The sequence below is a fragment of the Pseudophryne corroboree genome, chromosome 2 (genome assembly GCF_028390025.1).
Source record: "Pseudophryne corroboree isolate aPseCor3 chromosome 2, aPseCor3.hap2, whole genome shotgun sequence".
In the NCBI taxonomy this organism is placed as follows: domain Eukaryota; kingdom Metazoa; phylum Chordata; class Amphibia; order Anura; family Myobatrachidae; genus Pseudophryne; species Pseudophryne corroboree.
This window is the reverse complement of record NC_086445.1, coordinates 186,756,743-186,770,579: the sequence shown is the minus strand read 5'-3', so window position 1 is coordinate 186,770,579 and position 13,837 is coordinate 186,756,743. Positions and strand designations below refer to the sequence as shown.

General features: G+C 47.5%; 2 protein-coding genes across 4 annotated transcripts in view; one reads left to right on the top strand and one right to left on the bottom strand.

Annotated features, from left to right (window-relative positions):
• TARBP2 (TARBP2 subunit of RISC loading complex) overlaps positions 1-9,405 on the bottom strand; it is a 155,931-nt gene extending 146,526 nt beyond the window's left edge. Inside the window, exon 1 of the mRNA XM_063952146.1 lies at positions 9,227-9,405. Coding sequence (XP_063808216.1) covers positions 9,227-9,276 — 50 coding nt within the window. The 5' untranslated portion in view covers positions 9,277-9,405. The remainder of the gene's footprint in view (positions 1-9,226) is intronic.
• A 245-nt stretch (positions 9,406-9,650) lies between these two features.
• LOC135007730 (pleckstrin homology domain-containing family A member 3-like) overlaps positions 9,651-13,837 on the top strand; it is a 105,658-nt gene continuing 101,471 nt past the window's right edge. Inside the window, exon 1 of one of the 3 annotated variants that reach the window (XM_063952149.1) lies at positions 9,651-9,841. In XM_063952149.1, coding sequence (XP_063808219.1) covers positions 9,787-9,841 — 55 coding nt within the window. In that variant the 5' untranslated portion in view covers positions 9,651-9,786. The remainder of the gene's footprint in view (positions 9,842-13,837) is intronic. The other 2 variants (XM_063952147.1, XM_063952148.1) reach the window with 2 other exon arrangements.

The following is a 13,837-nucleotide window of genomic DNA, read 5'->3' as shown; positions in this document are numbered from 1 at the left end:
GAGTGAGGGGAGAAGTATACGTCCTGTAACTGGACATAGTATGAGCGAGGGGAGCAGTATACAGGCTGTCACTGCACATAGTATGGTGTGAGGGGAGCAGTATACAGCCTGTCACTGCACATAGTATGAGTGAGGGGAGAAGTATATAGGCTGTCACTGCATACAGTGAGGGGAGCAGTATACAGGCTGTCACTGCACATAATATGAGTGAGGGGAGAAGTATACGTCCTGTCACTGCACATAGTATGAGTGAGGGGAGCAGTATACAGGCTGTCACTGCACATAGTATGAGTGAGGGGAGCAGTATACAGCCTGTCACTGCACATAGTATGAGTGAGGGGAGAAGTATACGTCCTGTCACTGGACATAGTATGAGTGAGGGGAGCAGTATATAGGTTGTGACTGCACATAGTATGGTGTGAGGGGAGCAGTATACAGCCTGTCACTGCACATAGTATAGGTGAGGGGAGAAGTGTATAGACTGTCACTGCATACAGTGAGGGGAGCAGTATACAGGCTGTCACTGCACATAGTATGAGTGAGGGGAGAAGTATACGTCCTGTCACTGCACATAGTATGAGTGAGGGGAGCAGTATACATCCTGTCACTGCACATACAGATGGGTCCACCGTTATCTTGACTAGTTTTGTGCGCCTAGGCACAACATGACTTATTAGCATAAACCATTCATCTATTGTTCTCAGGTGCAATACAATACAGAGAACAATACAGCAGGGGATTAAGTCATTACAGCAGGGGATTAAATCCGACTGGCCAGTCTCAGTTAATCCTATTAAAGGTCAAGATAAATGTGGACCCATCTGTTGTATGAGTGAGGGGAGCAGTATACAGGCAGTCAATGCACATAGTATGAGTGAGGGGAGCAGTATACAGCCTGTCACTGCACATAGTATGAGTATATAGGCTGTCACCGCATACAGTATGAGTAAGGGGAGCAGTATACAGGCTGTCACTGCACATAGTATGAGTGAGGGGAGCAGTATACAGCCTGACATTGCACATAGTATGAGTGAGGGGAGCAGTATACAGGCTGTCACTGCACATAGTATGGTGTGAGGGGAGCAGTATACAGCCTGTCACTGAACATAGTATGAGTGAGGGGAGAAGTAAATAGGCTGTCACTGCATACAGTATGAGTGAGGGGAGCAGTATACAGGCTGTCACTGCACATAGTATGAGTATATAGGCTGTCACTGCATACAGTATGAGTGAGGGGAGCAGTATACAGGCTGTCACTGCACATAGTATGAGTGAGGGGAGCAGTATACAGCCACTGCACATAGTATGAGTGAGGGGAGCAGTATACAGGCTGTCACTGCACATAGTATGAGTGAGGGGAGCAGTATACAGCCTGTCACTGCACATAGTATGAGTGAGGGGAGCAGTATACAGCCTGTCACTGCACATAGTATGAGTGAGGGGAGCAGTATACGTCCTGTCACTGGACATAGTATGAGGGAGGGGAGCAGTATACAGGCTGTCACTGCACATAGTATGGTGTGAGGGGAGCAGTATACAGCCAGTCACTGCACATAGTATGAGTGAGGGGAGAAGTACATAGGCTGTCACTAAATACAGTGAGGGGAGCAGTATACAGGCTGTCACTGCACATAGTATGAGTGAGGGGAGAAGTATATGTCCTGTCACTGCACATAGTATGAGTGAGGGGAGAAGTATACGTCCTGTCACTGCACATAGTATGAGTGAGGGGAGCAGTATACGTCCTGTCACTGCACATACAGATGGGTCCACCGTTATCATGACTAGTTTTGTGCGCCTAGGCACAACATGACTTATTAGCATAAACCATTCATCTATTGTTCTCAGCTGCAATACAATACAGAGAACAATACAGCAGGGGATTAAGTCATTACAGCAGGGGATTAAATCCGATTGGCCAGTCTCAGTTAATCCTATTAAAGGTCAAGATAAATGTGGACCCATCTGTTGTATGAGTGAGGGGAGCAGTATACAGGCAGTCAATGCACATAGTATGAGTGAGGGGAGCAGTATACAGCCTGTCACTGCACATAGTATGAGTGAGGGGAGCAGTATACGTCCTGTCACTGGACATAGTATGAGGGAGGGGAGCAGTATACAGGCTGTCACTGCACATAGTATGGTGTGAGGGGAGCAGTATACAGCCAGTCACTGCACATAGTATGAGTGAGGGGAGAAGTACATAGGCTGTCACTACATACAGTGAGGGGAGCAGTATACAGGCTGTCACTGCACATAGTATGAGTGAGGGGAGAAGTATATGTCCTGTCACTGCACATAGTATGAGTGAGGGGAGAAGTATACGTCCTGTCACTGCACATAGTATGAGTGAGGGGAGCAGTATACGTCCTGTCACTGCACATACAGATGGGTCCACCGTTATCATGACTAGTTTTGTGCGCCTAGGCACAACATGACTTATTAGCATAAACCATTAATCTATTGTTCTCAGCTGCAATACAACACAGAGAACAATACAGCAGGGGATTAAGTCATTACAGCGGGGGATTAAATCCGACTGGCCAGTCTCAATTAATCCTATTAAAGGTCAAGATAAATGTGGACCCATCTGTTGTATGAGTGAGGGGAGCAGTATACAGGCAGTCAATGCACATAGTATGAGTGAGGGGAGCAGTATACAGGCTGTCACTGCACATAGTATGAGTGAGGGGAGCAGTATACAGCCTGTCACTGCACATAGTATGAGTGAGGGGAGCAGTATACGTCCTGTCACTGGACATAGTATGAGGGAGGGGAGCAGTATACAGCCTATCACTGCACATAGTATGAGTGAGGGGAGCAGTATACAGCCTGTCACTGCACATAGTATGAGTGAGGGGAGCAGTATACAGCCTGTCACTGCACATAGTATGAGTGAGGGGAGCAGAATACAGCCTGTCACTGCACATAGTATGAGTTAGGGGAGCAGTATACAGTCTGTCACTGCACATAGTATGAGTGAGGGGAGAAGTATATAGGCTGTCACTGCACATAGTATGGTGTGAGGGGAGCAGTATACAGCCTGTCACTGCACATAGTATGAGTGAGGGGAGCAGTATACAGGCTGTCACTGCACATAGTATGGTGTGAGGGGAGCAGTATACAGCCTGTCACTGCACATAGTATGAGTGAGGGGAGAAGTATATAGGCTGTCACTGCATACAGTATGAGTGAGGGGAGCAGTATACAGCCTGTCACTGCACATAGTATGAGTATATAGGCTGTCACTGCATACAGTATGAGTGAGGGGAGCAGTATACAGGCTGTCACTGCACATAGTATGAGTGAGGGGAGCAGTATACAGCCACTGCACATAGTATGAGTGAGGGGAGAAGTATACGTCCTGTCACTGCACATAGTATGAGTGAGGGGAGAATTATACGTCCTGTCACTGGACATAGTATGAGTGAGGGGAGCAGTATACAGGCTGTCACTGCACATAGTATGGTGTGAGGGGAGCAGTATACAGCCTGTCACTGCACATCGTATGAGTGAGGGGAGAAGTACATAGGCTGTCACTGCACATAGTATGAGTGAGGGGAGCAGTATACGTCCTGTCACTGCACATACAGATGGGTCCACCGTTATCTTTACTAGTTTTGTGCGCCTAGGCACAACATGACTTATTAGCATAAACCATTCATCTATTGTTCTCAGCTGCAATACAATACAGAGAACAATACAGCAGGGGATTAAGTCATTACAGCAGGGGATTAAATCCGACTGGCCAGTCTCAGTTAATCCTATTAAAGGTCAAGATAAATGTGGACCCATCTGTTGTATGAGTGAGGGGAGCAGTATACAGGCTGTCACTGCACATAGTATGAGTGAAGGGAGCAGTATACAGCCACTGCACATAGTAGGAGTGAGGGGAGCAGTATACAGGCTGTCACTGCACATAGTATGAGTGAGGGGAGCAGTATACAGCCTGTCACTGTACATAGTATGAGTGAAGGGAGCAGTATACAGGCTGTCACTGCACATAGTATGAGTGAAGGGAGCAGTATACAGGTTGTCACTGCACATAGTATGAGTGAGGGGAGCAGTATACAGGCTGTCACTGCACATTGTATGAGTGAGGGGAGCAGTATACAGGCTGTCACTGCACATAGTATGAGTGATGGGAGCAGTATACAGCCGGTCACTGCACATAGTATGAGTGAGGGGAGCAGTATACAGGCTGTCACTGCACATATTATGAGTGAAGGGAGCAGTATACAGCCACTGCACATAGTATGAGTGAGGGGAGCAGTATACAGCCACTGCACATAGTATGAGTGAGGGGAGCAGTATACAGGCTGTCACTGCACATAGTATGAGTGAGGGGAGCAGTATACAGCTTGTCACTGCACATAGTATGAGTGAAGGGAGCAGTATACAGGCTGTCACTGCACATAGTATGAGTGAGGGGAGCAGTATACATCCTGTCACTGCACATAGTATGAGTGAGGGGAGCAGTATACAGGCTGTCACTGCACATAGTATGGTGTGAGGGGAGCAGTATACAGCCTGTCACTGCACATAGTATGAGTGAGGGGAGCAGTATACAGGCTGTCACTGCACATAGTATGAGTGAGGGGAGCAGTATACAGCCTGTCACTGCACATAGTATGAGTGAGGGGAGCAGTATACAGGTTGTCACTGCACATAGTATGGTGTGAGGGGAGCAGTATACAGCCTGTCACTGCACATAGTATGAGTGAGGGGAGCAGTATACAGGCTGTCACTGCACATAGTATGAGTGAAGGGAGCAGTATACAGCCTGTCACTGCACATAGTATGAATGAGGGGAGCAGTATACAGCCTGCCACTGCACATAGTATGAGTGAAGGGAGCAGTATACAGGCTGTCACTGCACATAGTATGAGTGAAGGGAGCAGTATACAGCCACTGCACATAGTAGGAGTGAGGGGAGCAGTATACAGGCTGTCACTGCACATAGTATGAGTGAGGGGAGCAGTATACAGCCTGTCACTGTACATAGTATGAGTGAAGGGAGCAGTATACAGGCTGTCACTGCACATAGTATGAGTGAAGGGAGCAGTATACAGGTTGTCACTGCACATAGTATGAGTGAGGGGAGCAGTATACAGGCTGTCACTGCACATTGTATGAGTGAGGGGAGCAGTATACAGGCTGTCACTGCACATAGTATGAGTGATGGGAGCAGTATACAGCCTGTCACTGCACATAGTATGAGTGAGGGGAGCAGTATACAGGCTGTCACTGCACATATTATGAGTGAAGGGAGCAGTATACAGCCACTGCACATAGTATGAGTGAGGGGAGCAGTATACAGCCACTGCACATAGTATGAGTGAGGGGAGCAGTATACAGGCTGTCACTGCACATAGTATGAGTGAGGGGAGCAGTATACAGCTTGTCACTGCACATAGTATGTGTGAAGGGAGCAGTATACAGGCTGTCACTGCACATAGTATGAGTGAGGGGAGCAGTATACAGCTTGTCACTGCACATAGTATGTGTGAAGGGAGCAGTATACAGGCTGTCACTGCACATAGTATGAGTGAGGGGAGCAGTATACATCCTGTCACTGCACATAGTATGAGTGAGGGGAGCAGTATACAGGCTGTCACTGCACATAGTATGGTGTGAGGGGAGCAGTATACAGCCTGTCACTGCACATAGTATGAGTGAGGGGAGAAGTATACGTCCTGTCACTGCACATAGTATGAGTGAGGGGAGCAGTATACGTCCTGTCACTGCACATACAGATGGGTCCACCGTTATCTTGACTAGTTTTGTGCGCCTAGGCACAACATGATTTATTAGCATAACCCATTCATCTATTGTTCTCAGCTGCAATACAATACAGAGAACAATACAGCAGGGGATTAAGTCATTACAGCAGGGGATTAAATCCGACTGACCAGTCTCAATTAATCCTATTAAAGGTCAAGATAAATGTGGACCCATCTGTTGTATGAGTGAGGGGAGCAGTATACAGGCAGTCAATGCACATAGTATGAGTGAGGGGAGCAGTATACAGCCTGTCACTGCACATAGTATGAGTGAGGGGAGCAGTATACAGGCTGTCACTGCACATAGTATGAGTGAGGGGAGCAGTATACAGCCTGTCACTGCACATAGTATGAGTGAGGGGAGCAGTATACAGGCTGTCACTGCACATAGTATGGTGTGAGGGGAGCAGTATACAGCCTGTCACTGCACATAGTATGAGTGAGGGGAGCAGTATACAGGCAGTCAATGCACATAGTACGAGTGAAGGGAGCAGTATACAGCCTGTCACTGCACATAGTATGAATGAGGGGAGCAGTATACAGCCTGTCACTGCACATAGTATGAGTGAAGGGAGCAGTATACAGGCTGTCACTGCAGATAGTATGAGTGAAGGGAGCAGTATACAGGCTGTCACTGCACATAGTATGAATGAGGGGAGCAGTATACAGGCTGTCACTGCAGATAGTATGAGTGAAGGGAGCAGTATACAGCCACTGCACATAGTATGAGTGAGGGGAGCAGTATACAGGCTGTCACTGCACATAGTATGAGTGATGGGAGCAGTATACAGCCCGTCACTGCACATAGTATGAGTGAGGGGAGCAGTATACAGGCTATCACTGCACATATTATGAGTGAAGGGAGCAGTATACAGCCACTGCACATAGTATGAGTGAGGGGAACAGTATACAGCCACTGCACATAGTATGAGTGAGGGGAGCAGTATACAGCCTGTCACTGCACATAGTATGAGTGAAGGGAGCAGTATACAGGCTGTCACTGCACATAGTATGAGTGAGGGGAGCAGTATACATCCTGTCACTGCACATAGTATGAGTGAGGGGAGCAGTATACAGGCAGTCAATGCACATAGTATGAGTGAAGGGAGCAGTATACAGCCACTGCACATAGTATGAGTGAGGGGAGCAGTATACAGGCTGTCACTGCACATAGTATGAGTGAGGGGAGCAGTATATAGCCTGTCACTGCACATAGTATGAGTGAAGGGAGCAGTATACAGGCTGTCACTGCACATAGTATGAGTGAAGGGAGCAGTATACAGGCTGTCACTGCACATAGTATGAGTGAGGGGAGCAGTATACAGCCTGTCACTGCACATAGTATGAGAGAAGGGAGCAGTATACAGGCTGTCACTGCACATAGTATGAGTGAGGGGAGCAGTATACAGCCACTGCACATAGTATGAGTGTAGGGAGCAGTATACAGGCTGTCATTGCACATAGTATGAATGATGGGAGCAGTATACGGCCTGTCACTGCACATAGTATGAGTGAGGGGAGCAGTATACAGGCTGTCACTGCACATATTATGAGTAAAGGGAGCAGTAAACAGCCACTGCACATAGTATGAGTGAGGGGAGCAGTATACAGGCTGTCACTGCACATAGTATGAGTGATGGGAGCAGTATACAGCCGGTCACTGCACATAGTATGAGTGATGGGAGCAGTATACAGCCGGTCACTGCACATAGTATGAGTGAGGGGAGCAGTATACAGCCTGTCACTGCACATAGTATGAGTGAGGGGAGCAGTATACAGCCTGTCACTCCACATAGTATGAGTGAAGGGAGCAGTATACAGCCTGTCACTGCACATAGTATGAGTGAGGGGAGCAGTATACATCCTGTCACTGCACATAGAACGAGTGAAGGGAGCAGTATACAGCCTGTCACTGCACATAATATGAGAGAAGGGAGCAGTATACAGGCTGTCACTGCACATAGTATGAGTGAGGGGAGCAGTATACAGCCTGTCACTCCACATAGTATGAGTGAAGGGAGCAGTATACAGCCTGTCACTGCACATAGTATGAGTGAGGGGAGCAGTATACATCCTGTCACTGCACATAGAACGAGTGAAGGGAGCAGTATACAGCCTGTCACTGCACATAATATGAGAGAAGGGAGCAGTATACAGGCTGTCACTGCACATAGTATGAGTGATGGGAGCAGTATACAGCCTGTCACTGCACATAGTATGAGTGAGGGGAGCAGTATACAGCCTGTCACTGCACATAGTATGAGTGAGGGGAGCAGTATACAGCCTGTCACTCCACATAGTATGAGTGAAGGGAGCAGTATACAGCCTGTCACTGCACATAGTATGAGTGAGGGGAGCAGTATACATCCTGTCACTGCACATAGAACGAGTGAAGGGAGCAGTATACAGCCTGTCACTGCACATAATATGAGAGAAGGGAGCAGTATACAGGCTGTCACTGCACATAGTATGAGTGAGGGGAGCAGTATACAGCCACTGCACATAGTATGAGTGAGGGGAGCAGTATACAGGCTGTCACTGCACATAGTATGAGTGAGGGGAGCAGTATACAGCCTGTCACTGCACATAGTATGAGTGAAGGGAGCAGTATACAGCCACTGCACATAGTATGAGTGAGGGGAGCAGTATACAGGCTGTCACTGCACATAGTATGAGTGAGGGGAGCAGTATACAGCCTGTCACTGCACATAGTATGAGTGAGGGGAGCAGTATACAGCCTGTCACTGCACATAGTATGAGAGAAGGGAGCAGTATACAGGCTGTCACTGCACATAGTATGAGTGAGGGGAGCAGTATACAGCCACTGCACATAGTATGAGTGAGGGGAGCAGTATACAGGCTGTCACTGCACATAGTATGAGTGATGGGAGCAGTATACGGCCTGTCACTGCACATAGTATGAGTGAAGGGAGCAGTATACAGGCTGTCACTGCATATAGTATGAGTTAGGGGAGCAGTATACAGGCTGTCACTGCACATAGTATGAGTGATGGGAGCAGTATACGGCCTGTCACTGCACATAGTATGAGTGAGGGGAGCACTATACAGGCTGTCACTGCACATAGTATGAGTGAGGGGTGCAGTGAGTATGGGAGTGGGAAGGAGAAATATACAGTGCATCACTGCACGGAGTATGAGAGGGGAGGGGGAATATACAGTGCATCACTGCACACAGTTTGAGAGGGGAGGGGAAATATAGAGTGCAGAAGCATCACATAGCAGCCTGTGTATACAGGGAGTATGGGTGATAGTGCAACCTGTCACTAAGCGGGCGGGACTGTATAATGATGTACATGACATATCAGTGGGAGGAGGGGACGCAGCACGGTAACACAGAACTCACACACAGCACCGTCACTATGCTCGCTGCACCGATAATGAGGGGGATGGGATGTAATTCGGGGGTTGAATGCGGCTACTACCTGGGGCACCCGGAGCACGTCTGGTTCCCACAGTCCTCGGTCTCACTCATTCCCTCCGGCTCTCCGCTCTCCAGCAACAATGGCCGGGGCGGGAGGTAAGGCCGGGGGAGGTCATTGCTTCAGAGCCTGCGGCATGACGGAAGTTGTAGTCCCTACCCCTCACCCTACCGTGAGGCCTCTGTTTCCCAGACTACATTTCCCGGCATCCCACCCTCCCACAGCATAGCAGCCAATCACATCACTCGTCAGTGCATCTGCGTGTACAGCGAAGGAAGCTCTGGATCTGGCACTGCAACACATAAGCCCGCACAGAGGCTTATTGCCTCTTGCTTTGGGTAATTACGGTATACAAACCACGCCCACCAAACACGTGCCTGCACAATGTTTACCCATGATAGGCCGAGTGTCTCGTTTTGACCACGCTCCATATCTGCCCTGCTAGGGGCGTAACTAATTCTGATTGGTCACGCCCCTCGCGTTCCATTGGCTGATGCAGGTGACTGCTGAATGAGCTGGTTGAGTGAGTCCTACCTTGCAGCAGGTGCTGCAGGCATCGGGCGATGAGGCTTTTGGACATGGAGGGCTCACTGCTAAAATGGACTAACTACCTCTCAGGTACTGCTGGGGCATGTGTCAGGCTCATATATGACTGCTGTGTGCTGGGTAACATAGCTGCTGGCAGGATTCTCATGCTGGGTTTTCACAGGAACCCAAAATAAACACCAGCACCTCCTGGAGATCAGATCATAAGACCACGGGCTTGTATTATTATTATTATTATTATTATGCACAACAGTCGTTGTTCTAATGCATGCATGGACATATTGGTTATTTACAATGTACATCTAAGCCAAACTACACAGTGAAATCTAATTTACAAATTAAAATTAAACCGTGAATAATTTAAAATGAGCAATTGCTGATTTCTGTTGTTCACTTCGTCACTTGGAGTTACTCTGGGTGTGGGGTAGGTAGATGGTATTACAGGTTGAGTATCCCATATCCAAATATTCCGAAATACGGAATATTCCGAAATACGGAATTTTTTGAGTGAGAGTGAGATAATGAAACCTTTGTTTTCTGATGGCTCAATGTACACAAACTTTGTTTAATACACAAAGTTATTAAAATTATTGTATTACATGACCTTCATCCTGTGTGCATAAGGTGTATATGAAACATAAATGAATTGTGTGAATGTAGACACACTTTGTTTAATACACAAAGTTATTAAAAATATTGGCTAAAATGACCTTCAGACTGTGTGTATAAGGTGTATATGTAACATAAATGCAATCTGTGCTTAGACTTAGGTCCCATCGCCATGATATCTCATTATGGTATGCAATTATTCCAAAATACGGAAAAATCCGATATCCAAAATACTTCCGGTCCCAAGCATTATGGATAAGGGATACTCAACCTGTAGTAACATAGCCCATCGGCAGTATGCAATCAATTTACCGGCTGTCGGGATCCTGGCGTATAGGAGACCGACGCCAGAATCCCAACATCTGGTGCTATGCTGACACCCGGAATCCCGACCCCTGCCCCTCCAAACAGTTGTGACAATGTGTGAGGCAGAATGTAATTCCTTTCTAATGAGGAAACCCAACCATAAAAACATAGAGCGTATCCATTCATACGACCACAGGTTATTTTAATGTAATGATTCAGAGATACTTACACTTTCACATAGTTTATCGGTTTAGAGTGGATCACCATTATTATCCATGGCTCGATAAAAGTGGAAGATGACTGCTGTCGGTGTGTACAGTGGTGTAACTACAGGGTGGCTAGACTGACAAATGCCCAGGCTCCCACGAGCTCCGGCATCTGGATAGGCCCAAAGCCATGGCCTGTATTTCTGGACTCCCAGATCATCTTCTACCATGACAACGCTCTCCTCCTCCTCCTCCTCCGAAGGCTTCTCTGCTGTTGGGGTCCGCTTGTGGAGGTTCGTGTCCCTCCAGGTTCCCCACTGGCTGCTCACTGGTGTGTCTGTTCCCTGGGAATGCTCTATCCAGCATTCTGTACAGCTTCCTCCTCATCTACCGGTTCCCTGTTTGGCTGCGTTGCAGGAACATGCAGTCAGCGTACGTAGGTGAGGTAGACCCTCCCCTGTCATACTCCCTGTCAAACTCCTGAGATTTGATATAAACATGATTAGAATAATACAATAAAGATATTTATAACCTAAACATCTTCTTTGTTTATTAGAATCCTTTTTTATAGCTAACACTCGCCAGCTTTGTGGAGATCCCTGGAGCTGAAGGGAGACGAGAGATGCGACACCAACAACTCTGCCTCGGTTCTGCAGTTGGACACTGCTTTGCTGAGCTGGGGGCGGGGCCACACCATGGGCAGTAACAATGCACAGAGAGGGAGCTAATAGAGGCAAGCCTCTGAGTGTGGGGGCGGCCTTGTTCACTGATGGACGCTGTAGGAAGTGCACTGTAGTCTGAGCTCAGTCAGTAGGAGCAAGAGAAGACAGGGCTGCAGGTAGGAGACTCAATGGACACTGCAGCTTAGTGTAGTGAGGGGAGAGTTACAGTGAGTAGGGGGTGAGACAGGCTACCAGCATTCAGACCCATCCCCATTTGTGCCTCCCCAGCCACTCACCTCACCGCACGTCACTGCCACGGAGGCCCACCCTGAGAATTTGCCAAGGGCCTCCAAGCCTTTAGTTAGGCCACTGGGTGTGTATATGATCTATCAACTGCGCTTGCCGGCCTGAACTTGTCCAATTTGACCACCTATGTATGTATGTATGTATGTATGTATGTGTTAAAATTTAAAGTTAATACTGTTGTAGGACTGGCCAGATTTGGATTGACATAGTTTTAGGAGATGATAAAGTGATTATGGAAAGAGAAGGCAAAACAATGTCACTCTTTTAAGGGTTAACTTACTAACGCCATCGTAGAGATCTTGGGGGAGATGTATCAAACTTTCAAAAGAGATGATGCGGAGAAGTTGCCCATAGCAATCGACCATCTTCTACCTTTCATTTTATAGACTGTGCTAGATTAATTATAGCTAAAAGCTAGTTTCTATAGGCAAATTCTCAATTTTAGCTCTCTGGAAAGTTTGATATATCTCCCTCCTAATCTTATGCTAAGAATATTTTTATGCATTCATCCTTTTATATATACATTGAGCAAGACATGCAAACCTAAGATGTTGAGGGCCAGATGTACTAACTAGGCCTTGCAAAGTGATAAACTAGCAACCAACCAGCTCCTAACTGCCATTTTCAAACAGGGTCTGTGACATGACAGAAGCGGATTGGCTGGTACTTTATCTCTCTCCGCTTTATCACATTTTAAGGCTTAGTAAATCTGGCCCTAAGTCCTTGATAAATTGCAGAGTAGGTAAATCTTTGTGGCTGCGTTATGTTCACAGAAGGAAATTTAATACATTCGCCCTGTGTATGGGAACTAAAGGACCACTAAACCTAACCTTTAAGTCAGTGCCGTAACTAGGCATTTTAGCGCTGTGTGCAAGAAACGCAATTGGTGCCCCCGCCCCCCCCCCCCCCCCGTGTAAAACACGTGCAGTGCGCGGCGTAGGCGCATGCAAAAAAATTAGGGGCGTGGCTTCATAGGGAAGGGGTGTGGCCACAAAATAATACCAATTCATACTACAGTGCACCGTAGTCTCCATTATTCAAATTACGCCGCACAGTAGCGCCACTACACCAGGTAGAGCCCCTTTTACACATTACGGCAGACAGTTCTCCCCCCCAGAACGCACATACCACAGATCGGCGCCTCTCCTCTCTGTGTGGACGCTGGGGAGCTGGCTGGAAGTGAAATCCAGTCCACGCGGTCCACTGCGCTGTGGCTGCCTGACTCCTAGTCCGTAGGCTTAGCCGGTCTGGCAGCGGCGCAGCCCGCTCAGTCTCCCCATCTGCCTGCTGGTCACATGCACACTGGAGGAGGGAGGGGGGTGCTACTGTGGGCGTGAGCCGGCTCTGGTCCCAGCGGCAGCTGTCAAATCAGCGTGCGCTGACAGCCTGCTGGGGCCGGCACAAATGAAAAAAAAATATATAAAAAATCCTCTGCCGCTAAGTGTGTGACACAGCGCACTATGCGCTCCCACCACAAGTGCGCTGTGTGCAAGGCACACTTAGCACACACCAAGTTACGGCTCTGCTTTAAGTTGACCAATAATATTGACAAGTGAAATGTTCTCATATCTAGACAGAACTGTTTACATTTGCTGTGTAGTTGAGTGCAAGTTCTTGTCTGTTAACCTGATCGGACATTTTTATGGCTACAAGCCTGCATGCATGTGTGCGTGTGTGTGCTAGACAACGTGCCCAATAGGTTTACGGTCCGAAAGTCTTGGAAAATGGATCATAACCGTATTTTCATTCTCTCCAGTTCTGATACGCTCCTGAAACTTTCCAGTCTATATTTGTGAATGTTGTTAGTAGCATTCTTTTATAACCTGACTCACGGATTTGGTTTAGTGTGTGTCTGTTGTCTTAAGTTATCATGTTTTTACATTGTGTGTGTTTATAGAGGTGTAACGCTTACCTAACGTAATCACCATGTCTTATCAAGGTGTCCAGATGTTGATTTATATGTTGCACAGACTAAAGTT